Below are 24920 nucleotides of genomic sequence, written 5' to 3'. Positions count from 1 at the left end.
GTAGGAGGAAGACACCACAAACACGAACGCGGGTCTTCCTCCTGTGGTCGCCTTTTTTGCACTACCTTTTTATTCAATTATGTGTCACCAACTAGCCCAGCAACAAGCTTTATTGAACTTCAGTCACCTTACACACGTTTAGTCGAACCTCTTTGTTACATCTGACGAGCTCACTATGTGCATTGAAATGACATCCACGCAGCTGGAGGCTTTTTTTTTTTTCTGGCTACGTGGACCCATGTGAGCACTGTGGGGATAACGCAATCTACCTTTTACACTGCTCTTAAAGTAAAGAAAAAAAAATTGAAGCATCGCGTTAGGTTGAGGCCTGACTAGTCACTGCAGGATGAATTATTCGCTTCATTTGTCCCACGCGTTTGTCTGGATCCTATTAACTCGTTTTGGTTTGAATAACGCGCTACATACTAACAAAACAACACCGGAACGAAGGACACAGGCACTTGTCCTGTGTCCTTCGTTCCGGTGTCGTTTTGTTAGTGTGTAGCGCGTTATTCAAACCAAAATGTACAACCAACTAGCCCACATTGCTGCCTTGCTATTAATTCGTAGTCATTAGAGCTTTGTTGTGTGCATTTCCTATGCGGTTCAATTGCACAGCATTCGAACAGCTCTAAACACGAGAAATGGACATAGAACTAGAAACTAGACAGACAGCGTTCTAGTGTGCTTTTAAACAGGAGTGGAGCAGGCAAGGGAAGGGAAAAGAGGGGCTCGTTATGGCATACTTGAAGGAAGCCAACAATCACCGAAATCAGGAAGCATAGGGGATTTTTCATTTTTTAAGTTTGTGGTGATCAATGAAGATTAAGATATCAATATTTTATCGCTTGAAGATAATTGGTTGCAAAGCAGAAGAAAAAGCAGCCATATGCAGCCAGTAGGATACGAATTCACGACGTCCGAATTACCCCTCCGGTGCTCTACTAACTGAGCCATGGCGACTTTTTTTTCTTTATTGAACTGAGGTATAGCGACAGCTGTCCGGGGGTATCTATGTGGAGTGTAACTTTACTTTGAGAGTGTTAAGAAGCGCCATCCTCGTCCATAGCGGCGGACGTAGTGCGTCTTGTATTGCCGCGAGTGTCACGTGAAACGTGATCGAACGGTGAGGGCGGAAGCTGTGCGAGAACCCTCTTATGCTTCCTATGGAGATGATTTTTTGAACTAGAAGAGACGTCTTGATTATGTTCAACCTTCAAACGGAAACCACGAAAAGTCAATTCTGCCCGGTAAAAGAGGCGATTGATGCATTAGTTCAAACCGGTCATGCGCTTGTGCAAATAATGCCGCTTCGATCAATCCGCTCCTACCACATCGACTAAGTTGCATAAAAAATTGATTCAAGTAACATTTTCTCGTTTTTAATACAATATATATTCAGCAGAAAATTTCCGAGAACATGACGTGAAAAAAAAAAACGAGAAACGTCGTTGCATCGTACTCGTATAGGACTTTGAACTATCGCTATGCACGACAGGGACGAACGCACTGGAGTCGTAGGAACTGAGATGGTCTGCAGAGCAGGAGATGGTCACTGGCGTACGACACTGTTCTCCCTGGCGCCAGCCTATAGCGCCCAGTCAGTACTTCGGGTCGGTCTCTGTCGTCGCTTGTTTTCTCTTCTTCTCATACTGCCGAGTCCTGCAGTTTTTCTGTGGCTTCATCGTCCGCGACAATCACTTCGCTGAGCTCGGAACCACTCTTCCGGAAGCAGATGTGGTCGACCAACGCGCTGGTGAAGCAGTCACCCATGCAGTTGTTCACCGTCCTCGCACGGTCTCTGCATACAAAAATAAAAGCGAGCCCGTTGTGATCAGGTCCGAGTGTAACTAGAATTATGCATCTAGCTCCTCAAGTTTGAAGCGGTGGCTTCGGAGTAAATTAAGTCGCCGTTGGCGTAGAATGTCGTATGTGAAAACGACAGTGTTCAAGGGCAGGCCTGTAAGAATGTCACATGTGCTGGCCCGAAACAAGCACTGTCGAAATAGACCACGCATGCTGGTGTCGTGAAGGCGGGCGTTGTCCATTCGCGGGTCTTGTAGTGCGCGCACTAAAGGTGACCAGGGGAGGGACTATCACTGCCACTCTTTGACACTTTAATATTTTTCTAACTATTCTTTACGCAGCGAAATATTGATTTTTTTTTTCATCATAGACCTCACTCATTTATTGCGACCTCAGCTGTAATGGTGTTGTGTAACGGCTTATTCCAATTCGCCGTTTAGCCTCGTTCATACTTTACCTGCTATTCGCAGAAGTTGCGGAAATTGCTATGGTTAATCCTGTTCCTTCTTTTATATCCTTATGTTCGCACTCTACCTGGCATTACGCAATAAAAAAGGGCTCTGCTTTCAGTTTTTTCATTTTTAAGAGGGGGATTTTAGTAGAGGGTGTAAACTCAGGATCCACGCGTGCAGGAGAGATATGGCTGGTACCGCGAAACCAGCTCACAAATTATCAGTCGACAGGCCTAGTATCTTCAATGAAAAGAATATAGACTGTAAAATTTGCCTTAGCCCAGGCATGCAAAAGTTGGGGTAATTCGTCTGACATGGTTCGACAGACGAAGAAATTCGACAAATCCGAGGAAGACACCTGAACTTATGCACACAGAGCACTAACTTCCAACTTTTTCAAATACTAGATAGCCAACTACCCGTATGCGGGGCGATTTAAAAGTCACAGAAAAGTAAAAATTCAATAATTCAAAAAGGAAGCGACAGTAGTACGATGAGGTTTTCAAGTAAGTCCGCAGAATAATAAAAACACAGGGTCACTGACCAAGTCAAAATTTTAAAGAAACGTATTGACGTCGAAAAGCACAGGTGCATTTGACAGTGGTGCTACAGCGCCACCTTTCAGTGACAAATGGGGTAAAAAACGTTTTCGTAAAAAAAAAAAAAATCCTTGTTTCTCTATTCATTTCTGCGAAGGACCGCATCGCTCTATTGTTTCTATTTTATAATTACTGAATTCTTACTTTTTTAAATTTTTGATCATTCTGTATATAAAGTTTGACCCGAGAGCGAGGATTGAGTGAGACGTGATAAAATCACGGTGCGATGCACCGGAAAACGGAAGCAGACGGTCAATACAAATCACAAAATACAAAATACAAAACAATAAAATATTAGCAGTGGTTTAGCTCGGATATGCCAGGATATACGTAGCGTGAGCTTCGCTGAGCATCAGGTGGCAGCTGTGCGCCGTGTGACGTCTCTGCTCCTCGCGCATGCGCAGCACGGCTCTCCAGGAGCCACGCGAAACTGTTCAACCTCGGCCAGTGTAGCTCACGCTACAAAACACGCAGCCAACACGAGAATCTCACATATGTAAATCGAAAAAGCACATGAACTTTCTTATTTTTTCTAAGGCGGCTTTACATCGAAGCATCTGATACATCTCTAGGTTTTTGCTTGTTTCGATGTGTTCTTATCTTTAGTGCCTGACCACCCTTCGAGCCTGCTTCAGGTTTTGGGCATGGGGCCTATCTTAACAGATCGCAAATTTCTTTGTTATCCTCGACTATTATGTTAGCGTGAGCGACGTATCCCTTTGCCATCGTTTGCCATGTTTCTTGTTAGCTTGCTATAAGATATGGTTCTTGTTACGGTGTTTAGGATGCTTTATTTCCCTGTTAGGTTTCATCTCTAGGCTATGTTCACGTGCTATGTGCTCTTCATCTGAGATCCTCCTTTGTGCTTCGCGGTTGGTTTTTCTCTTTTCTTCGCACTCTGTGCCGTGCATTTTTTCGTTCGCTCCTGCATATCCCACCTTGCTTTTACTGCGTATTACGCCTTCTTCATCAATCCTCACTCTCGCGTTGGGCTATATAGCGTGCGTACCTCTCAGCGAACCTTTTCAAAAAATCTTAAATACAGGGAGATCAAAACAGAGAGAAAATCGTTTGTGGAACACTGGAAAAGACTGTCAGCCGCCGCTGATGCCAGTTACTATAAAAATTATATTTACATGATTGATAATTGGCTCAAATTCACAATTAGGCTGGCTCTTTATTTACCACAGTGTGGTGGCACGTTTCAATGGGGTGTTCGAAAGCATGATCAGGGCGGTCCAATATCGATTTTTGAATCGAAAAAAAAGTCAGTCTATAAAGCTCTGTAGCCCTAGATCACTGCGCGCTTTTTTCCTCACAATATTGGAACTGAGTGTATGAGGTGCGCCTGGAGCTCCTGCGTGAACGCAGGTTGTGGCCAAGCCTGTCTAGTATCGGGCTTTGCAGTAGGGGGACCAAAGAGTCCCGAAGCTCCAGCTTAGTTTTTTGTCCATGTAAGACGCTGTAAAAAACAAAATGGCGCACCCTTCAAGTGAGCTTGGGAAAAAAAATGCAGAGAGGAGGAGGGCGGAGGGTGCAGGACCTCTGATACGCCTCTACCCCCTTCCTCTTGTACAACGTGACGTCACACGACTTATCTTTGCCAAGAGCGTCGCTAACAACAGCAGCTCCACTTGTCCGATGTCTTACAGGCTGCTAACCTCTTCCTAACGCGGAACTCCGGCGGGAGTGTGTGCCTAGCTCTGCGACAGATAGGCGTTGTGTACTTACAAGAGCCACTCGACCGTGAAGAGGAGACTGATGTCGCTGGCCGGCGCCCCGATCACCGACAGGGCCATCACCATGAGGAAAAGTGCCGAGCTGGGCACAGATGAGGTCGCCACACTGACTGCTGTCGCCGTGATGCTGCGCCAGAGAAATGGGGGGGAGAGGGGGGGGGGGGGTTCTGCGGTAAAGCTCGTGCCCTCACTTCATCTCGGGAAGGGCAGAAAGGTTGTTTGTTTGTTTTTAATGAAACGTTACTATTGCCTCATCGCCGTCTTACTGTCCAATAGCACCCCTTCAATGTGTTTATTGCTACTCATTGCTGAATAGTTTAAACCGGCTCAGTATCAGGCAGGACGATCATGAGGCTATCAAAAAGCTATCAAGACTCGCTGTGCGAAAAGCTGTAGCCTACTCACACAGAGATAGACGAAACATGCCTCATGGGCGAAGCTGCGACATCGAGTGGGAGTACTCACATGACGGCGAAGTACTCTCCCGACGTCAGGACGATGTCGTTGAGCTGAGCGATGAAGATGCTGCACACCGTGATGAAGAGTGCTGTGCCATTCATGTTGACCGTGACGCCGACGGGCACCACGAACCGCGTGACCCGCTTGTCCAGGCCGCAGTTCTCCTCGAGGCACTTGAACGTTAAGGGCATCACGGGAGCACTGCACGTGCAAGGGCGGGTGGTGATGTGAGAACAAACACGGACTTCCGTAGAAGAACCGCAGATTGGGCTAGTTGGTGTTGATGCATGGTGGTGGTTCAACAGCGAAAACACACAGGGACCAAGTAAGAGACGAGACCCAAAAACCAGCGCTGATCTTACAACTGATTTTTTATTAGGAAGAAGCACGTCATATATACACACATGAAAAAACAGCGCACATGCGCAATGTCAACAAGACTCCTAGTGCTAGTACAAGGTAGAAACTCCTTTAAAAGCACGTGTGTATCTGCAGAACCGCTACCCACTATGTAGCATATTGATTTCTCGAAGCGATAATGTAACAGATGGCGTACTCAGGCACCCTTTACTTTTTCTGATAATATGAAACACCTCAGCTACTTCCCAGAGAACGTTGTAAGGAGTGACTATAGACGAAAGAGTTGAGGTTCACGTTGTGCAAGTATAGACCGACACCGATCTGTGACGTTAACAAGGTGCGATGACGGTGCCGACGGCCGGACTAAGGGGATAGGGGTGTAACCGTAGACAAATTACCTGAAGGTGCTATTATAGAAATATTAGAGGCGCTAGAGACAATACAAGAAAAGTGGCGCTTCGATAGCTCATCCACCACGGAGAGACGAAGGAATGTCAGGAAAATGAAGTTTCGTGTTTGGTTCGGTTATGGTTGGGCATAAAACGTCGACTCATCCGTAAGGATGCGATTTCTCTCGAGGCAGGTTTCGAAGAAATGATGTGAAAGTTTTCATACCGGCCTAACACCGAACATTCACTTGTGTTAACTTTACTGAAGAAGTGAAAAAACGCTCTATTAAATAGTTATTTTAATCTGCGCACGGAGGACAGCATTCCGGCACAGCTGCTGATTTCGAGGCACAATCCACGTTTTCGAACTCAACGTTAGCGAAGCCAAATAGAGGTCTTATTTTCGTGGAATTCCCGCGATGGCTGAAGGACTTACTAAGAAATGCGCATAGACGGTTGCGACTCTTTTGCTTCGAAATAATTCCGAGAAGCTCTAGGAGGGTAAAAGTTCAGGGTATGCGGCCTTTAGGAATGCATGCAAACAAATCTCATTGTAGCTTTCTCGTTTCACAATGTACCTGTGAGGTCGTCCTTTCGTCGCCAAAAGTAGAGCTAGTCAGAGACCAGAATTTTAAAGTATGAACGTCATTTGAAAGCCGATGCATTTTTAAATCTCCACTATGCCTGCGTGCAACATGAAACCGAAAAACAAAATACAGCTGTCGTCATCATAGGTCGATCTCGCAAGTATAATGAGTTCGTCGACACGGATTTCCGTGCTGATCTCTGAGGATACGCGGCCGCCACGCCGTTCACTTGAAAACGGTGGCAACCCGTCCTTTTCGGTAAGGGTGTCATTAGTTTCTATAAACCGCCGGGAAAATTTTAAAATCCAATTTTCTTGGCGACAAACGCGTCTTTTGTAGCCGGGCAAGCTCCAATATAGCCAGAAACAGCGAGATAATCAATATTTACTCAGCACAGTATTCGGATGGAACTATCTTAAATGTCCTTTTAAGGAGCGCCGAAGTGTCCTCGACTCTGCCACGCATTCTCCGTAGGCTAGATTTAGTGCAACGAACGTCGCACCTGGCCGCTGTGACGAAAGCGCAGAGTCCCACGTAGGCCAGCTCTCCGAGGAAGCGGAAAGGGTTCTTCCGCGTCACCGCAAAGTAAAGCAGGCACTCGACCACGAACAGCTCGACGGCCAGACCGGAAAGGATGGTGACGACGAGTAGCGCCATCTGCTGGAACAGCGTCAAGATGCTCCCGACGGACAGGATGCGCTCACAGAGAAGGCTCATCACTCCCACGGGCGTCATCCTGCGTAAAAAGATGTGCGCAGATTTTAACGCTGCAGCGTCAGAGCCGACGTTCCGAGGGAAAGCCGTGCGCGTTGACACACTAATTACTCACGATTGGTCGAGCGTATTGTGACGTCTCACCTTGAGCTGTAGAATGAAAATGATTTGAACCCGAGATAAATTGGGACTCCGAGGTCGTAGTATGACTGGAATCTCATTATGACGTCTAAGGATATAAATTAATTTAATTACGTTGAAAAGAGATTTTGGGTAATTAGCCAGAAAATCGAATTTTTGAACGTTGGGCGGCGAGTCAGACACGGTACCTCTAGGCCGCTGAAGCACGTTTGTTCGACTTGGTTAAGGGGAGATCTTGTGCGTCTTGTGGCGTATCTCGTGGTCTAGTTTGCCTACCGATGTGTATTAATCAGTTGCGTAACTAGAAATAAGTATGAATTAAGAAATAAAATCGCAGATAGCCGTTACCGCTGTCGCATCGTACCTTTAAGGCGGAGCTTAAGTGTCCGCCTAATTTTTCCGTGAATAAGTGAAGAAATAACCATCTAGTTCATTCGCATGAGTATCTTGCATGCAAGAACGTTTTATGATTGACTGGCACCTCGGCGGCCTTTTCTTCTTTAACAGGGTTGGACCAATCGCGCACCGGGTTCAGGCAAGTCAAGAGCAGTTCATAACAGCGAAATCCAAGCTACATAAAAAAGAAGGTGAGGAGACGCAGGCTGATAAGAACTAGCGATGACTAAGCATGACGGGAACTGAGTTCGGTGCAGAAGTTTCGACAAGAATTTTGTCATATATATGTGTTTCGCCTTAGGCGAAGTCATGTCCGTAAGAATGGATCTCAGAGTCCTCTGAATCGGCTTCACTGCTTAAAGTTTGTACAAGAAAGTGGCGTTGCGAACTTAAGTTGCATACGAAGTAGAATAGCGTGAAAGCTCAAATCAATTGAAGCGATTTCAGAACAACAAAAAAAACAACAACAAGCAAATGCAGCCTTTGTTTTCGCACGTCTCATTCATGAGATCTCATTTTATTTTTGCATTCGTAAGATTGTCACATGAAGTGCCAGGTTGATTTTTAAACTTTTATGCTGCTTTTTTAAGCTACAGTGCCCAGCTTCGCAGACGAAAGAAAGCTGGTGGCAAAGAAAACTGTCTTCTATCCGTGCACCATAATTAGTACGGCAACCGCGTCTGTGAGCCTTTGGCCGGGGCTTCTGGAGCCGCAGGGCCACAAGGGATGCATAAACTGCGCTGTTTTCTATTTTAAGGACTTTGTGCTTGCTTACTAGGCTACGGAAAGGAAAATTATAGGTGTAAGGTTCATACATAGGAAGAGGGCAGAGTGGGTCAGTGAATCAATGCGGTTTAATAACATCCTAGTCGAAATCAAGAGGAAGAAATGGCCTTGGGCAGGGCATGTAATGCGAAGGCAGGATAACGGAGTAGAGTTCAAGAGAAGGCAAGCGTAGCAGGGAGCAGCAGAAGGTTAGGTGGCCGGATGAGATTGAGATGCTTGCGGGGGTCAGTGGCTGCAGCTGGCTCAGGACAAAGCTAATTGGAGAGGTATGCGAGTGGGCTTTGTACTGCAGTGGGCGTAGTCAGGCTGATGATGATCATGATAAAGAAAGGAATACAGAATAGCGTGCAGCAACTCGCCTGTCCCTTCTGCTTGTCGGCAGACAGTCTTGCTTTTGGAGCCTGTTTAATTCTTCCCTAGGATCTCATTATTCCCTTTTTCAGAGGCATTAAATTTGCTCATTATAAATGCACTAAAATTTATTCACATATGCGACTGAAATAACGCGAAAGGGTTCTCACTCACTTCTACTTGGTCCAAATAAGCAAGGCATGCCACGTACCACATGACTAGGAAGACAATTTTCATAACGGCGACGTCCAGCCCCGCGAAAAACTGCTTCAGGACTTCGACAGGCTTGCCGAGTGTTCCCAGCGCTCCACCGAATACGATGCAGAATACGATCAAGCCTGGGAAAGTACAAAAAGAAAGAAAAGCCATCAACTGTGGTTATGACATAAGCACGACTACATGCGCTGCTGTATGTTCTGGATAATTAATTGACCTCATGGTAAATAATACGCATTAAGCTCGGTCAGGAAATCTTGCTCAATTTAACGCAGCACAGATGCTTTAACTGACACCCACTTGTTTAAACACTCGAAAAATGTAAGCATAATGAGCAAATGACAAAAATTTAAAACTTGATTTAGTGTATTTCACTGGGGCATTAAAATGTACTCGAAGAAAAGACTCAAGAGACATGATTCTTTGACGTAGCTTGTTATAATAGAACGAACAAAACATGCAGGATCAGTTAGATTGATGCGGAGGAAATACGATGCCAGTGTTATTCCACTCTCCGATCTATTTCAATTCTGATTAAATTCCAATTTTGACTCTATTCCATTTCAGAGCCTATTGTTTTTCCCTCACCGATTTATTCCGATTCTGATTCTATCCCAATTCTGACTACGCAACTACGCAAAGCGTGTCACATTTTTAGATCACAGCTATAGTTATCATACCATCAAAGACACAGTGCGCAGGTGCTAAGCGATGCGACACTGCACTGCCGGGTGGTTGTTTCTAACACAGTCACCGACGGGGCTTGTGAGACATAGGTTGCTCTTCCCGAGCAATGATAGGAGGAATACCTCCCGCAAGCCTCATATTTGCATAGATAGTTATTCGGGAGGCTGTCTATTTCGCACGTAGACCTGCTGTTGTCTGAGTCTTCTTCTTAGTCATTTTCATTTTTGCTGAGTCAGTCTTCGTCCGACGTCTCCCTCCGCTCCCCTATAGGTGGCGGGGGTGAGAAGGATCGGTTGACAGGTGGATGATGGAGAGAGAGAAATCCCTATATACACCACCTACTATTGGTTGGCAGGTGGAGGCGTCACGCCGACGCGTGACCGTTATCGCTTTCATAGCGTTCCTAGTGCTATCGCATTAAAACATTGCGAGGACAGTTAATTATTATTATGCGTTGGCAATGCGCAAGCATTAGGTCTTATTCTTGACTTGAATTGCTTCTCTTAAACTTCCTATCTTCTCTACATATTTTCTCCACTTTTACACCTGCCAACCGTAGTAGGTGGCTCTTCCGTGTAGCTACTATGGCAGGTGGCATGTGTACACAACACTACGCCGGGCGCCACCTTTGCTTCACGATGAGCCCAGCCACACTGCGTACACTTACTCCTCTCCCCTACAAGCGCACAGAGGGATTTTCTCTCCCCACTTTTTATCTGCTCACTGTGGCAGGCGTTAGGTGGAAAGTGCACTAACGCTACACCTCCGGGCATTTTGTTCACGGTGTGGCTTCTAATGCGAACACATTTAAAAATGGTAGCCAGTAACTATGTAGGCTCGATCCTCGTTATAACGAAACGGTTTATAGCGAAAAGATTGGCCGAGGCTCAACCCGGTGGAACCTAGTAAGACGAGCGATGAGCTCGGCTACGCCTGGTTAAGCAAGGTTAGGCACGGTTTTGCTTCGGGTTTGCCTCGGCTTCTCCGCAAGCGAAGCTAAGGCAGTGACCTCGGCTAAGCGCTTTCTCTCCTTACATTCACACACATTTTGACTACGTTTCTCCAGTCTTTGCTCTCGTTCTTCATCCGTCTCTGCATCGTACGCCCCACGTTTTCGCTGCAACGCAGCTTGTCTCCGAGCTGCATCAGTCGGATGATCCGACTCTGCTTGCCTTCGATTGCAAATCGTCTGCCCCGAGGACCCGGCATGCTGTTCAGCCATGATGTCGTCTAGCGAGGCTGTGCCAGGAAGCCGCTCTTTATTTTGTCCCTCTCCACTCTGAGCACGTGATTCGGCGAGCGGTGGCATGACGCAAGTGTTACTCAAGGCGAGGGAGGCAGCGGCGAGGAGTGAGCGCAACTGCGGCACGGCAGCGAGCGAGGCACGTGATCTGACGTCGCAGCCACACTTCCGCCTCTCCTCCTGGTTGAAGGTCATTGACAAGCGGTTTTGACCTTGAGCTTTGCATGCGGAGAGCAGAGCTTTTCGCTCTGATAATAGTTGTAACGAAGGAATGACGGTTCCCATCGGAAGCTCGGTCATCACAGGCTATAACGAAGCTACGGCTATAACGAAGTAATCACCGGGCCCCTCCAACTTCGTTGTAGCGAGGTTCAAGTGAAGTGTGATAGCTGTCACGTTTCAAGAGAGGTGCTGAACTTATAGGAAAAAATATATATATATCAGGGAATTTTCGTAATTGTGATTGGTGATCAGTGGGGATATACACACTGAGACATGCAATATTGCCCATTACTTCAATATACTCATTTTTACTCAACTTAGCCAAAGTAGGAGCAGGTTTATTGAGCTCTAAGCAGCGCGTGCGCACTTACCTAATGAGTTTGTGCCTGTCCTCCGTGACCAGTTTCTCTTCAAGATTTCTTTCGGAGGCTCCCCACTGATGGAGAGGTTTTTCTTCTCATACGATGTGTATCCCTATAGAGGAAGAAAATAATTATAAATTAAGAATTAAAGTAAATAAAAAGAAATAAATATGATAACTAGAAGAGAATAAAGAAAAAAGATGTGTTAAATGACTTCCCTCTTTTTTTTTTGAAAAGGACATGAAAAGTTCGGGAGGTTCACATGCCTACGCGAATGCCAGATATACTGTGACTGATGAAGACAGAAAATAACTGTCGACTAATAACAATTGCCTTTAATTTTTGGCTTTTTAATTATTGAGAGCTTATCACCTTCCACAACAGAGCCGAAAAAATTCCAGTTACTAGCTCATTTTTGTGAGAAATTCAACTAGCGCCACACAGAGCCTTCCTTTCACGTTGGTTATTATTATGAGAGAGAGGGAGAGAGATATATAAAATGCAAACAATTATTTTATAAACCTTGGTTGCACGTGCGACGATAAAAATACATGGTAAAATCAATTTCATTTAGAACATGAGAGGTTACAGATATGGAAAACAAATATTTTGGCACGGTAGAGTTACCATCTTACGACTAAAACAAGGTGTTATTGTCGGTCAATGTGTGTACGCCCTGGGCGACCTGTTTGATTTACAGGAAGCAAAAAGTTACGACGTCTAAGGTATTGACGAAGTAGTCAGGTGAAAGTGCTCTCTGCGCTGGAGTTCTTGCTTAGTGTTATGTTTCTTAGCGTTAGTTTTTCAACGAATATCTATTTTAGTATGCATCCAGCGTCTTTGGCCGCCGACACGTTCACCTTCCTTTGATAAATACTTTGAAAAATACCGTTTTTGAAGCTATGCTCATAATTAATAGCTAATATCACACCATATAACACTTAATTATTCTAGCAGAAACAAAAATTATTCACATTTTTGCACTCTGTGTCGCAGGTGATACCAAAGGCACTACACCGTAACGGCGCAATGGCAGTTGGCCAAAAAGAGCCTTAGACAATGTTCTTGGTCAGCACGAGGTGTAAACAAAGACCCATTTTATCCTGTGGTCTATGTTTCTTTAAAGTCTTCCCCTTTCTTTTGCGTCGCCATTTTACACGATGAGTGACCAACTAGCCCAGACGACGATGTTAACCGGCCCATTTTATCAAACATCTCACCTCAGAGAAGCCGACCAAAATGGAAGATAAAAGCGTGTATCTCTGGAAAATCAGTGGGCACACGCAGACACCCGAGATTCAAAGGTTGATGCTGGGAGAAAAGCGTAGTATGGAGAGTATTTCTGAGAAAGACAATCAGAATTACCGCAAAATATCTCTGCTATACCATTTTTTCTGTTGTTAACCACGTTATCGGCACCTCATCTGTCTCACATAAAATTGTTTGTGGAACTCGTTATTGAAATCAGAATTAAAAATATAATTCACAGCGGTCCCTGCGAATTCGCTTTTTTTCCCATCTGCTTAAGCATTGGAAACACCTTAAATGCTGCCTTCGTCTGGTATTTTTATACCGGCCCCAGTACATTATTTTAATGAAGTTGTTGCATCCAAAAACAGGAAGAACTGTAACCGAACAATTCTTATTGCCAAATTCTAAAAAAAAAATTAATGCTCAGGAAAAAAGGAAGATTTCTTCCCCCTTTTAATATGAACAATTTTTATTCCGCTCTTGTTATTTTTCATCTCATTGCTATTTTTTTAAGTATTCATGAATATTTAGCGAAGAGAAGAAACAAGATCGCCTCCCTGACTCCCGATTCGGTGACACGTAGTTTCAACGTTCTTCAGTTAAAACGCAACATCACATCATTGCTGATACTGATGTGTCTTGAAGAAAACCTTGTGGGAATGTGTTACTGCATGTCCTTTTTGTTACAGTGGATAATGATCCTAACATATCTACTGTTGAGAAGACAAATGATCACCTGTTCAACGCAGGCTTCCACCAGATTCTCCGGAAATGCATTTCTGAAAAAGGAAAAAAAAAAGAACAGAAACGTGCAGTCAGTGTCGGCTGGCGAATATTTAGCTACGCAGCGAGAAATTAAGACGAAAGTCACTCCGGCATTCGTATGCAGGCCTAGCTGTGTCAATAACAAAACGCTGCCCCTATCATAAAATGATGAGCAGACGAAGTTCCTGCCACCAACTTCATGTTGTGGCCGGGCAGCGAGGCAGCTTTCAGGGAGCATGGCTGCAGAGACATTAACGCTTGTCAGCCGCTCCCGCCCTGCTTGTGAATAATTTCGCAAGGTGCCATTACTCCTGCTAGTTCCGAAGCACTGCTGGACTTAGAACGGAAAGGGCGAGGGTGATGGTCTGGTAAACAGACTCAAGTGAGAATGAGAGCTCACAATGTAATGATACACGTGGAATTTAGTAGGCCCCTTAACAGACGTAAACAGGCCAATGCGTCGCAGCGACGGAGTGTTTACACCCCTGCCTTACACGGTGCATGAACCGGTCATTGGTTATGAGGGGCTTTAACCAGGCAGCGAATCTCCCGAGGACTTGCGGTGGCCGCGTTGTGGGAAGCAGCAGTAAAAAATGCGTTCCCCGAGAGTGACTACAACTGAGGTGTCCTGATATTTATAAGGCCTGATGGCGTCTGCTAGAGAGTGCCTTGAGTTCGTTATAATGATAAGGCTTTTCCGGTCGGCTAGACGTCTCTTCTCTAAGCCTTATACAATTGTTGAGTCACTACAGCAGGATACAACGACGCCCAGTTTTATTAGTTTTATATTGCCCTGTAGAGCATCTGTATCACGGTGCAGTACCTGTTGCCGTAGCGATATTAGTTTCATAATCTTGAATAGAGCTAGAACATTGAAATCTTTAATTAAATTTGTGAAAAAGATTTCGCTCATCATGGCCACTGGTTCCTGCCTCAAAGAATCTGCTGTTAAAACTCCTTTGAGTATTTATCTAAAAGTGATGAAATAGGTAAAATGCACGAAACCTTTCCATAATGTATTTTTAAAATTAAATAGGCGGCATTGACACATAGCTGGCCGCGAGCACTGTAAGTTTGAAAGGCCTAGCAGTAAGCTCCGTGTAGTGCGAGCTTTTCGAATGTTCTCAAATACGTCAATTCTGTTCGTCATGAGCCTAAGCTTAGTTTGAAAAAATTGAAGATAAGATAAAATAAGATAGAAGATTGAATTCCTTTCTATTTTATCTCTTTGCACCTTTTACACAGTGATCGTTGTCGATTAGTTTAGGTAAAGTCGTTGATATCAGCGTATATATCGAAACGCAGAGTTAAGAATAAAGTTTTTATGGTAAACTTAGGAAGTATGATCATTTTGTTCCAACACATCACTTTGCATGGCAAGCAAGAACCACTTTGTTTTACTTATAGTTCTAACGGCTTCAGCGACATTATGTAAGGGGCTTCACTGTCTGTGTCCAAGGCAAGGAACATGTTACATGACCATTAACCCCAACTTAACACTGAAGCTATAAATTCTCTGGAAACAAATGGCATGCTTCCAGAGTCACCTGATAAGGTCCAAGAAAGTGTCCATAAGCTGCGGGTTGGCCTTGACTTCGTTCTGAAAGTCGAGCCCTGACTTGAGCTCGGGGCTTCCCGGATGGATGGTGGTCACGAAGCACAGGCCAATCAACGCGGACACAAAGCTGGTGCTAATGAAGATGGAAAATGTCAGCAGAGCCATCTTGCCCTTCGCCTTGCCGCTCAGGTTTGCGCTTCCTGAGTGATGACAGAGGAGACAATATGAGGTTACCTTGCACAGTAGCCATAGCTAATATGACGGCTGCCATATATGCGGCAGCAAAGGGGAAAAAACATCTTTTTTTTTGCTGAAGGGATCTTATTTGGCCTTTAAATCTCGGACTAATACATCCAGTGCTATCGCAAAGCGAGTGGGAACAGCGCGCATTTGATGAAACAACAAAATAACGTATTTTTGCTGGCCAGGAAGATACATGTCGTATCTGGAGTTGATTTTCGGTTCTCATGCAGACAGTAATCTCATTCCCCCACTCGAAATGTCACAAAATGTAATGTCACTACAGAGACCCCCATAGGTATGACCGTCGTCTGTCGACTATTATGCCATCCCTCAAGCCCACACTTCCCGCCATATCATGTTTTCATTATTATCGTGATGGTCACCTCCATAAAACATGAGCAAAATAATGTCTTGTCTCTAGTCTAGACACGTCTCACGATTAGAAAAATTGGGGCTTTCAGCACTCTGAAGAGGACCAAGGTGACCAGAACTTTCCCTGCAACGATACGAATCTAACTTTATTTTTAACCGAAGTAAACTTCATTCACATTGTCGCTGCCAGCAATGAGAGCTCAGAGTGCAGAGTGAAAATAATGTCAATTCATGCTGAAAATCTTGCACACTGCTTCCTCTCGTTGAGATTTATGTGGCCACTAGTTCCAAGCGACATCGCCACTTCATTTTCAGCTTCGCATCTGCTTTACCTGTAACGATGCTGGCGATCATCATGGGCAGAACGAGCATGCGCAGGCATCGCATGAACACGTCGCCGGGCATGCCGAGTAGCACGATGGTTTCTTGGCTCGGGTTCGCCTGGCGCAGGCCCAGACCCAGCACCACGCCGGCGACGACACCGCCTAGCGTCAAGAGTAGGAAGAACTGTTTTCTGGCGAAATTTCGCAGCTTGGTAGCGAACGGCACTTTCTTGAGGTCTTCGCAGCACTCTTCCAGTTGCCTGATTGCTTCTTTCTGCACGTGCGAAGCAAAGGTAGACAAAATGACGTCATAGAGTGAATAAAACCACCAGATCACAAAAAGACACTATTCTTAACTACGATTATTGTAATCCACACAATCTAGATTAACTATGACTATTGTAATCCACACAATCTAGATTAACAGAAATAGAAAGTGCACAGCTACACGAAGGCATCTTTCCACACGAGCAAAAACGTAGAAGAGGGAGACGCAATTATGGTTTGCAGTGTTAAGGGATTCTTATCTTCCGTCGATGAAATTAACATCTACGCTGAAAAAAAGACAACTGAGACCTCGTGACATTACTGTTTCATCTGGGGCCGAAAAAAAATAGCGATGATCACTCTACAGACTATGCTCCCTCCTTCCCGAGAACTCTAACACGCAGTGGCGAATGGGTAAGGCCCACCTGGACAGAGTACGACTACATAATATGAAAAAAAAACAACGAAAAGCAACGCTCCCCGCGCATCGCCGGCGATGTACTTTTAGTTTTTGTCATAGATGGCACCAGAGTATTTCTTGCATGGAGAGGCCACCACGTTCCACTAAAGCTTTCGTCAACGAGGCGTACATGTGGTACATCATCATCATCATCATCATCATCATCATCATCATCATCATCATCATCATCATCATCATCATCATCATCAGCCTGACTACGCCCACTTGCAGGTGCGAATGCCTCTCCCAAGTCTCTCCAATTAACCCTGTCCTTAACAGCCGTAACAGTTTTGAGGATGCAAACTATAATGGAGGCTACGCTATGCTCAAAATGTCTGCCTCCATGTTTTGAGGGTGCTTAGGGTTCAGACTATATCGACGCTACGCTATACTAAAGATGTCTGCACCATGTGCCAAAACAAGTTAATGGCACCTTTTCGACAGTGTGAGCCTTCCAGCTCAGTTGATAGAATCGTTCATCTTCCAGGGCTTTTCATAACGAGATTAGAAAAAATGCCTAGCAGTACAGACTTTGTGATGGTCTCTTCTCCTGCGGCCTCTTTCAGCTGCCCCTCCCCCCCCCCCCCCCCCCTTTCGACATGGAGTAGATAATATATCACTAGAAATCAACTGAATCCTCTTGCCCCTCTCGGGCTCAATTAATTGTATATTAAAAATTGTTACATCTTATTTTTGTCGCTGCTCATTGAGAGGCGCATACTCATTCGCGCTGAAGCCTTACACAAAGACCACATCTGATCGCGCAGCGCTTAGCCATACTGAGCTATGCTCTACCTCTTAAGAACCAGAGCCAAAGAGCGACTCCCTGGCTGTCTTTGCGCAGATTATCAAGTACACACGTGCCCAGCCGGAACCGGCGACACGTGCTACTCCGTAGACAGAGGAGGTGAACAACACTTGAGATTTTTATCATCTCACTGTTTCTTGCTCGAATGTTGTGCTCCCTTGCCAAAAGCTCCCACTGCGTTTTTCGACTACCTCGCAAACATGTTATGCTACGCTGCTGTTTTTACGCAGGCATCTAAAGCTGCATTGTTGAGCCGTATTGTACGCTGCCCGTACAGTTGGCAACATGACGAGAAAAGACTCTGCCCGACATAAAAGAGCATAGGGCAGGTTGTGGGACTAGTTGGTGTTGCATCGTTTTCAGCAACGCGTAGCAACACGAGGACAAGGCTCAGAAAGACGTGAAGACCAAGAAGCCCTTGTTTGTGTTCGAGTTTTTCTGTGCCCTGTCGCCATGCTGCTGCGCGTTAATGAAAATGGTATATGAACAGTGTATCAGTATTTTCTCCGCCCCCTCCCCCCACTCTCTCTCACCCCCCCCCCCCCCACACGCGCGCGCACGCACGCACACATCCACAAATATAAAACCTGTTTCCAGCTTGCTGAATGCTATCCCCAGCGTGATTACAGAGTTGAGGTGGACATGAGGCATTCTGAATATAGTTCTGCAAGCTTTGGTAGTGAAATGTTTCTGCCGCCTTTTATTAGATCTTTTTCTTCTAGATCTTCTCCCGCAGCCAGCCTTTTCCTGAGTTGTTTAAAGTGCTTACCCTAATTCTGTTTTCGTTACAACATAATAATATTAATAATTGGTTTTTGGGGAAAGGAAATGGCGCAGTATCTGTCTCATATAACGTTGGACACCTGAACCGCGCCGTAAGGGAAGGAATAAAGGAGGGAGTGAAAGAAGAAAGGAAGAAATAGGTGCCGTAGTGGAGGGCTCCGGAATAGTTTCGACCGCCTGGGGATCTTTAACGTGCACTGACATCGCACAGCACACGGGCGCCTTAGCGTTTTGCCTCCATAAAAACGCAGCCGCCGTGGTCGGGTTCGAACCCGGAAACTCCGGATCAGTAGTCGAGCGCCCTAACCACTGAGCCACCACGGCGGGCCATCGTTACAACAGAAATTTCTATTCCCTTTGGAGCCTTCATATAGTACAAATAAGCGTTTGATTCAGTTGATTCAAACATGAACAGTCATTAAAACAGTGCATTACTAGGGTGTTCAGGAAGCATGTTTACACATGGCAGAAAGTGTCTAGAAAGACATGCACACTGACCATAGTCTTGCGCACAAGCAGAGAGGGAATACGAATGAGAAAGGATGTCTGGCAGCTAGACACTATCTCAACGCCGTTATTCACCAAAGGTATGACTTAGACTGGGGAGAATTTGACATCAGAGTAAAGGGAAATTCTCTAGCAACCTCTAATCTGCTGATGATATTGTCATGCTGAGTTGCAGCTCATGGCGCACGCCCTCAACTCGAAAAAAACAATGGTCGAAAAGCGCAGTGGTAAGCTTAAAAATGTGACGAAAACTGAAGCCTGTCAAAGGATGTAATAAAATTGTGCAAAAAGTATTTTTTCTTAGATTTGTTTGTGAAAAATACACGCGCACTGTCAAATGAAGTCAGTGCCAAACATTTGAGGCACCGTTCTGATTTGGATATCTTATACTTTTCAATTAAGTGTCGGTTGAGGCTAGTTGGCGCATGGCATTCTTAAGTTAAAGGGTGAGCGCAAACACAAGACAACCCACAATGAAGAGAAAAACGCAAGTAGTGCTCACTTTCCCCCCCGCGTACGTGCATGATTTACTTGTGTGAGAGTGAGAGCGAAACAAACTAATCCATTTTGGGAGACAGAGACACGTGCAAAAGTAACTATTAGCGCTGACTCATCTGCAAATCTCTTGTACAGAAAATTACGCGCATAAAACGAAGACGGACACTTTACATCAGCAAAAAAAAAATAATAAAGAAAGATCTTGTCGAGACGCGTACTGCGTAAGCGCCGTCTTCTTATCTCGAGTCAATAAACTCCGTCGAACAGCAGTATAGCAGACGCTGTAGGTGTGAAGCCTGTTTTGGCGCATGGCCTTTTCGGAAGAGGAGAGACACACGCGCGCGCCCTTCTATCAATGGGACCGAGGAACAGGTTTATTGTCTCTAGTGAACGGTGTCACTGTGCTGTCAACAGTGTCACTTCAGTAACAGAACACGGCCTCCTAGCCGGATGGTCTTAGCACTTCTCCTGGGCTGAGGAATGGAACAATGTTTCTCACTTGCATGATTGATTTGGATGTTGGAAGAGATAACTTCGTAAAAAAGAAGAAATAAAAAACAACATGCCTAAAAAGAACAAAAACTACGGGGCGCTTAATTATCAGAATGCAATGAGAATGCGTTAGCATTAAGTCTTGTCCTTGGTTTTAATTGCTTCTGTTCTATTTCTTATTTTCCTTTCATACTTTCTTATATACAGTGCTATGTATTTCTTTGCTCACTAACGTTCTTTGCTCAACTTTTCTGTGCTCTTTGCTTAATCATTAGAAGTCTTTTTCATCTTTGTTGAGTTATTCTGAGTTATTCGTGGTCATTATTAGACGTGATCAATTTTACAAACTGGTTTCCTTTTGTTCTTCCCGTGGCAGTCACTTTCAGGGCTGCCACGGGGCTGACGGGGGCTGTACACATGCAGACAGAAGTAAGCGGAGCACGCTATTTTGTTCTAAGTGCAATCACGCCTTCATATCTTAAATAAAGAAGCACTGTTTGCCCATGAGAGAGAGCATTGGCTTCCATTGCCAGCATGCATGCGTCATAGCTGGCAATTTCAATTGTCCAACGATATATGAGACAGATACTGCGCCATTTCTTTTTCCCAAAACCAATTATTATTATTAACGTGTGAAAAAATGTGTGAAGACAATAGCGTGCTCTGTTTACTTTTGTCCGCGCCTGTACCTACTACGCACTTGAGTCCGCCTCATACATAGTCCTCGAAGCAAGTTCGATTACTTTTTTTTCTGCCTTGACATACGGTATTTAGCGAGAGGTTTTCGATTACGGAGTGAAATTAAACCACAAAAATATCTCGGCAAAGAAACCTTGTGTCTCTCCCGAATTTCGTTGCAGTGCAGACGAGTGTTTGAGAGAGTGAGAATGGTTTCATCTTAGCACTGCTTTCACCTTAAAGAGAGAAAATCGTTTTTTTTTTTAAAGGAGTACAGGTGAAGCACTCAGCGAATTTTGAACCTGGGTGACTAAGGGGTGCTTGTCATCAAACTGTGCCGAAGGCACCCAGGCACATTAGGAGCAGCATAAAGGAACCACTGCCTAGAATATTGTCTTTTCTTCCGTGCAGTGCCTTCACTGCTCTTTCTTTCCCTTACGAGACCAACGCCGTCTTTCTATACCCGGGAATCATTTTTTTTAAATCTCCTACTTTATTGATTGCCTTAAATTGGGCCACAACTGAAAAAAGAAAGCAAAACAAGGACTCATTGTCTATAACGGACAGAGATAAACGAAGTGTAGTTTACTGTGGCATACTATCTCTACACATCAAGTGCAGTAGAGGATATGTCATGTCTATGTACATATTTAACAGCGGAAATAACGGGTTTTCACAAGTGTTCTGCATTTATTAGCAGACAACCCACTGCGACAAAAGGACCAAGTTTAAACGCAAGATTTTGCTATGTATCGGAAGGTTCTACCATTCCAATCAATATGTTCCCAACAGTGCAAGCAGTGTTCCAGACCTGCCTCACAATAAAAAGTGACGTCCGAGAAAGCTGGACTTGATTGTGCAGGAACTGGCCATAACATGCGAGCTCAACACGGCGACCGAAAATCCTGTATTCCTGACCGTCCCGAAATGAGACGACAGTTTCCTTGGTCCTGCTGCTGGTTGTCGCGCAGACAATTTTCCACTGCTGCAAGAGCCGTTTCTATCTTTGCGCCAACAGGAGCTAGTACAGCGCTACCGCAAACGTGATACTGCGAAAATTCCTTGTGACCTCCTGTGTGTGTTAAAGAATAACGGGTTTTCACAGGTGTTCCGCATTTATTAGCAAACAGAAATATAAAAATATGTTTAAATCAATCAGTGAAAACTATACGCCAACAAAATTTTTTCTCGGCTTTTTAAACTGCTGTAAGAATTGAATTTGCTCGTTAGAAGGTACTTCCACGCGTGAGTTTTCCACCGGTTGCAAAAGAACCCTTCGTCCTGCCAACTGGCAGAGACATCAGGGCTGCCATCCTAAAAAGCCGCCAAGAAAAGTGCTTGTGCTTGCAGCTACTTGGCGACCAATACCGTTTGCTGTAACACACTATATCTACACATTAACAAGTGTAGTAGAAAACATGTCATGTCTATGGACATATTTAACAGCGGAAGTCATTGAATAAAATACAACCGATATCTTGAACAGTCACTGAAATTTTCAAATTATCTTTCAACCCAGAAGGGCAATAAAAGGAAGTAAAAAGTAAGAGAGGCGAAATTAAAAAAGTTAAATGAAGCATGTACGGGAACGACAAAAAGTTTTCTCTGTGTCGATGTCAGAGGAATATCTATAATATCTTTCTTCCTGGGTTTATACGGTAAAAATCGGTAGACATTTGAATTTTGCGTTATGTTTATATACGTGCGTCACAAGCTGATTGCGCTTTACGGGTTCGGTCAAACATAATGAGCCTCCAATAAATGTTACCTCAGCCGCACTATCGCAGAGCACGGAGGTTAATAACATGAATGTATTTGTAGTTGCTTTTTTAAATCAGAGAATACACTATTAAGCGTTGACAGTGCACCGCGAGAATCTCCACTTTCGCATCGTGTCAGTACGACCAGTGCTGAATATACTCGAGCGTTTGGCATCTTTCAAGCGTCACGGAGTGTGTATCACATAAAAGACGACCGTTAGTTCAGATGAAATAATCGTACTCAACGCATACAGACAAGAGAATTCAATAAAGGAGGAGCATGGGGAGAGAGCGAAAATAGACGTTCTAAACTTACGCTGTCAGGATGTCTGGATGAACCGCCTGCTGACTCGGCACTTGTAGCCACTGCGGGCACCATGTCTAAGGTGATCGAAGGGACGTCTTCTCTGGAAAAGCAGATCGAAATTCCGCTGTCGGTCTTCCAAAGTGTGGACGCAAAACTGGGACACACGCGGCAAAACCCAACGAAATCTAAGTGTCACACTATGTGTCACACTATGTGTCACAAAAACCTAAGTGTAATACTATATAATCGAGCCGATGACGTCCACGACACCCACCAAGACGGCGCCAGTCCTCGCCTCTTCGTGCTGCTCCTTGCCGAACGTATCGACGGTTAATGCTGCAGTGGTTGTCGAAGGCGCCCGACTTCACAGTCCTTTCCCCCTCTACCGTCTCTTCTCCGTTTCTTCTTTTTTTTTTAGTTCCTTCCAGACAATTCCACGCGTGGAGGTCGCCAGAAACAAGACGACGTAAACACAACAAGCTTATGCGCTGTCGAGTGATTGTCCAACCCGCTTCCTACAGAGATACCGCCGCTGCTTGTAGCTTTGGCCAGCTAAAACCAGGTGTCCAGATAAGGGGTCGGCAGTGTAAAGGTCTTCCTCGCGTTTATAGTCTAAACGCTTCGCTGCTGTCTGGAAGGCAAGACGGGGACGACGCCCGCATTAGACGATGGTCCACCGTGTTGCTTCTGCCGTGACAAGAGAGCACGGCTCGCGAAGAACGAAAGACGCGTACCTTTTCGATGCTCTCTTAAGCAGCTCGGTGAACGGCGCTGCTGTGGGATGAGGAGCACCGGGTCGCTTTGCACTTCCCGGAAAAGCGGACCGTCTTTGCGGGCCACGAAGCAACGTACAAAAGAAAAAAAAAAGAAAGGAGAGACGAACTCCGCTCCAAGCTTCTCGACAGAAGACACGTTGATTTCGCAACCACCATTCAGTCCGGGGGAGGACGAGCTGAGAATCCTGAGAAACTTTCGGTCGAAGCCCTTGCTCACGCGTTTAGGAGACAGCCGTACGAGCGACGACGCTTGCGAAGCAGCTGGAACGGAGATGTTCCACAAAACGTCCGAGACGTTGCGGGTAGACCGCGCGGCCCCACGAGACAATTAGCGCAGGTCGGCTAGAAGAGCTGCGGCGCCGCCCAAGGTGATTGATCGGCGAACGCCCATTGTGAGGCGCACCCTAGCTGAGGAAGAGCCTCCAGGTCGACCGCTTGGCCCGAGCGCGAATATTGCGTCTCTGAGTCTATCTACTAGTGTGTCTTTATTATTTTTTTTGCCAAGACAGTACTTGTTCATTCACTCAAATGTCTGGCTGTCCCATGCAGCGGTGATAGATGAGCGGACTCGCGAAGGAGGTGTGGGTACACTCACACACTGCTCGCAATATGAAGAAAATTGTGGCACAAACGTTACATATCACCGAGAAGGCGAGGGCAGGGGCGGACAGCATTACTGTGAATGCCATTTAGGTACGTGAGCACTGTGGGCGCAAAAGAGCCGTTACCTTCACCTCAGTAGGGACCCGCGTACAGCGACCACATGCCACAGGGTTAACTGGGGACCAGTGGGGGAGGGTTTTAGTCTGCAGTGCACGTAGTTGCAGTTGGGCTGATTATAGAATGATGATGATGATGATGACGACGACGATGATGATGATGATGTATTACGGCCGACGAGAGGACATTCTCCTCGTTTTTCTGACTTGTGCCTCGCATACCTGGACGCCATGCCGTTGTTTGTCGAAACTTTGCCCGATTCTGGGAACAATTAGGAATGGGCGGCTGTACGACGACTGTCTTTCTTTTTGCCGCTGCTTTCCAGGGGTTGTTAATTAGTCGTGAGCAGCCGCGTGGTGCCGTTTCCCGATGCGGGAGATGGACTGGCATAGAATGCAGAGTAACCTGACAGGTTGGCAGTACAAGGCAGAAGCCATTTCTTTTTGTTCGTGCATGCTTCAGGTTCTTGCGCCTCCCGTGTACTCTTTCCGAGCTTTTTTTGCAAGAGTAAGAAAAACTGTGGCCTTGTCAGTAATAGCGAGTTCCTGAGCAATCGAACGCTGCATAGTCGCGTTTAAGCACTTAAAATGGTGAATTTGTTTGATTAGTTATCTATTGACCAGTTAGTAAAGGGCAGTTGGACAGTCAATAAAGGGCATTGTAATCTCGATCATTACAACTTTTTACGCGCGCACGAAAAAAAAACGCTGAACATAGCTCACTATCGTCACCGCTCACTTTCGACCGGTTTGAATATCGCGCCCCATGTCCTGAAATTTCCGCTAACAATACCCAAGTTCGTATGGTTGAGTTGGAGACAGCATTATGAGTTTGCGATAACAG

General features: G+C 45.3%; 1 protein-coding gene across 2 annotated transcripts; it reads right to left on the bottom strand.

The window, feature by feature from the left end:
• Positions 1-1366: 1366 nt before the first annotated feature.
• Positions 1367-23386, bottom strand: LOC144125152 (excitatory amino acid transporter 2-like). 2 transcript variants are annotated; one of them, XM_077658280.1, is made up of 11 exons: positions 23316-23386; positions 22591-22681; positions 16031-16295; positions 15073-15283; positions 13497-13539; positions 11519-11621; positions 8991-9117; positions 6894-7127; positions 5062-5256; positions 4589-4723; positions 1367-1801 (listed from the first exon to the last, which is right to left on the bottom strand). In XM_077658280.1, exons 2-11 carry the CDS (start codon positions 22651-22653, stop codon positions 1648-1650), a joined length of 1530 nt encoding a protein of 509 aa, XP_077514406.1. In that variant the 5' UTR covers positions 22654-22681; positions 23316-23386; the 3' UTR covers positions 1367-1647. The 2 variants fall into 2 exon arrangements, with proteins under 2 accessions (XP_077514406.1, XP_077514405.1); XM_077658279.1 differs by lacking the exon at positions 23316-23386 and adding an exon at positions 22856-22993.
• Positions 23387-24920: the final 1534 nt, after the last annotated feature.

The sequence above is a fragment of the Amblyomma americanum genome, chromosome 3 (assembly GCF_052857255.1).
Source record: "Amblyomma americanum isolate KBUSLIRL-KWMA chromosome 3, ASM5285725v1, whole genome shotgun sequence".
Classification (NCBI taxonomy): domain Eukaryota; kingdom Metazoa; phylum Arthropoda; class Arachnida; order Ixodida; family Ixodidae; genus Amblyomma; species Amblyomma americanum.
Note: the sequence above shows the minus strand (reverse complement) of the source record. Positions and strands in the feature narration are given on the sequence as shown.

Bases quoted from the DNA above. Each gene is read 5' to 3' on its own strand.
- LOC144125152 (XM_077658280.1), bottom strand. From the start codon at position 22,653: ATGGTGCCCGCAGTGGCTACAAGTGCCGAGTCAGCAGGCGGTTCATCC. The intron at 5,257-6,893 runs GTGCGACGTTCG...TTGCACGTGCAG, and splicing joins GCTTTCGTCACAGCGGCCAG to TGCTCCCGTGATGCCCTTAA. The intron at 1,802-4,588 runs GTAAGTACACAA...TTTTGTATGCAG, and splicing joins TTCACGGTCGAGTGGCTCTT to AGACCGTGCGAGGACGGTGA.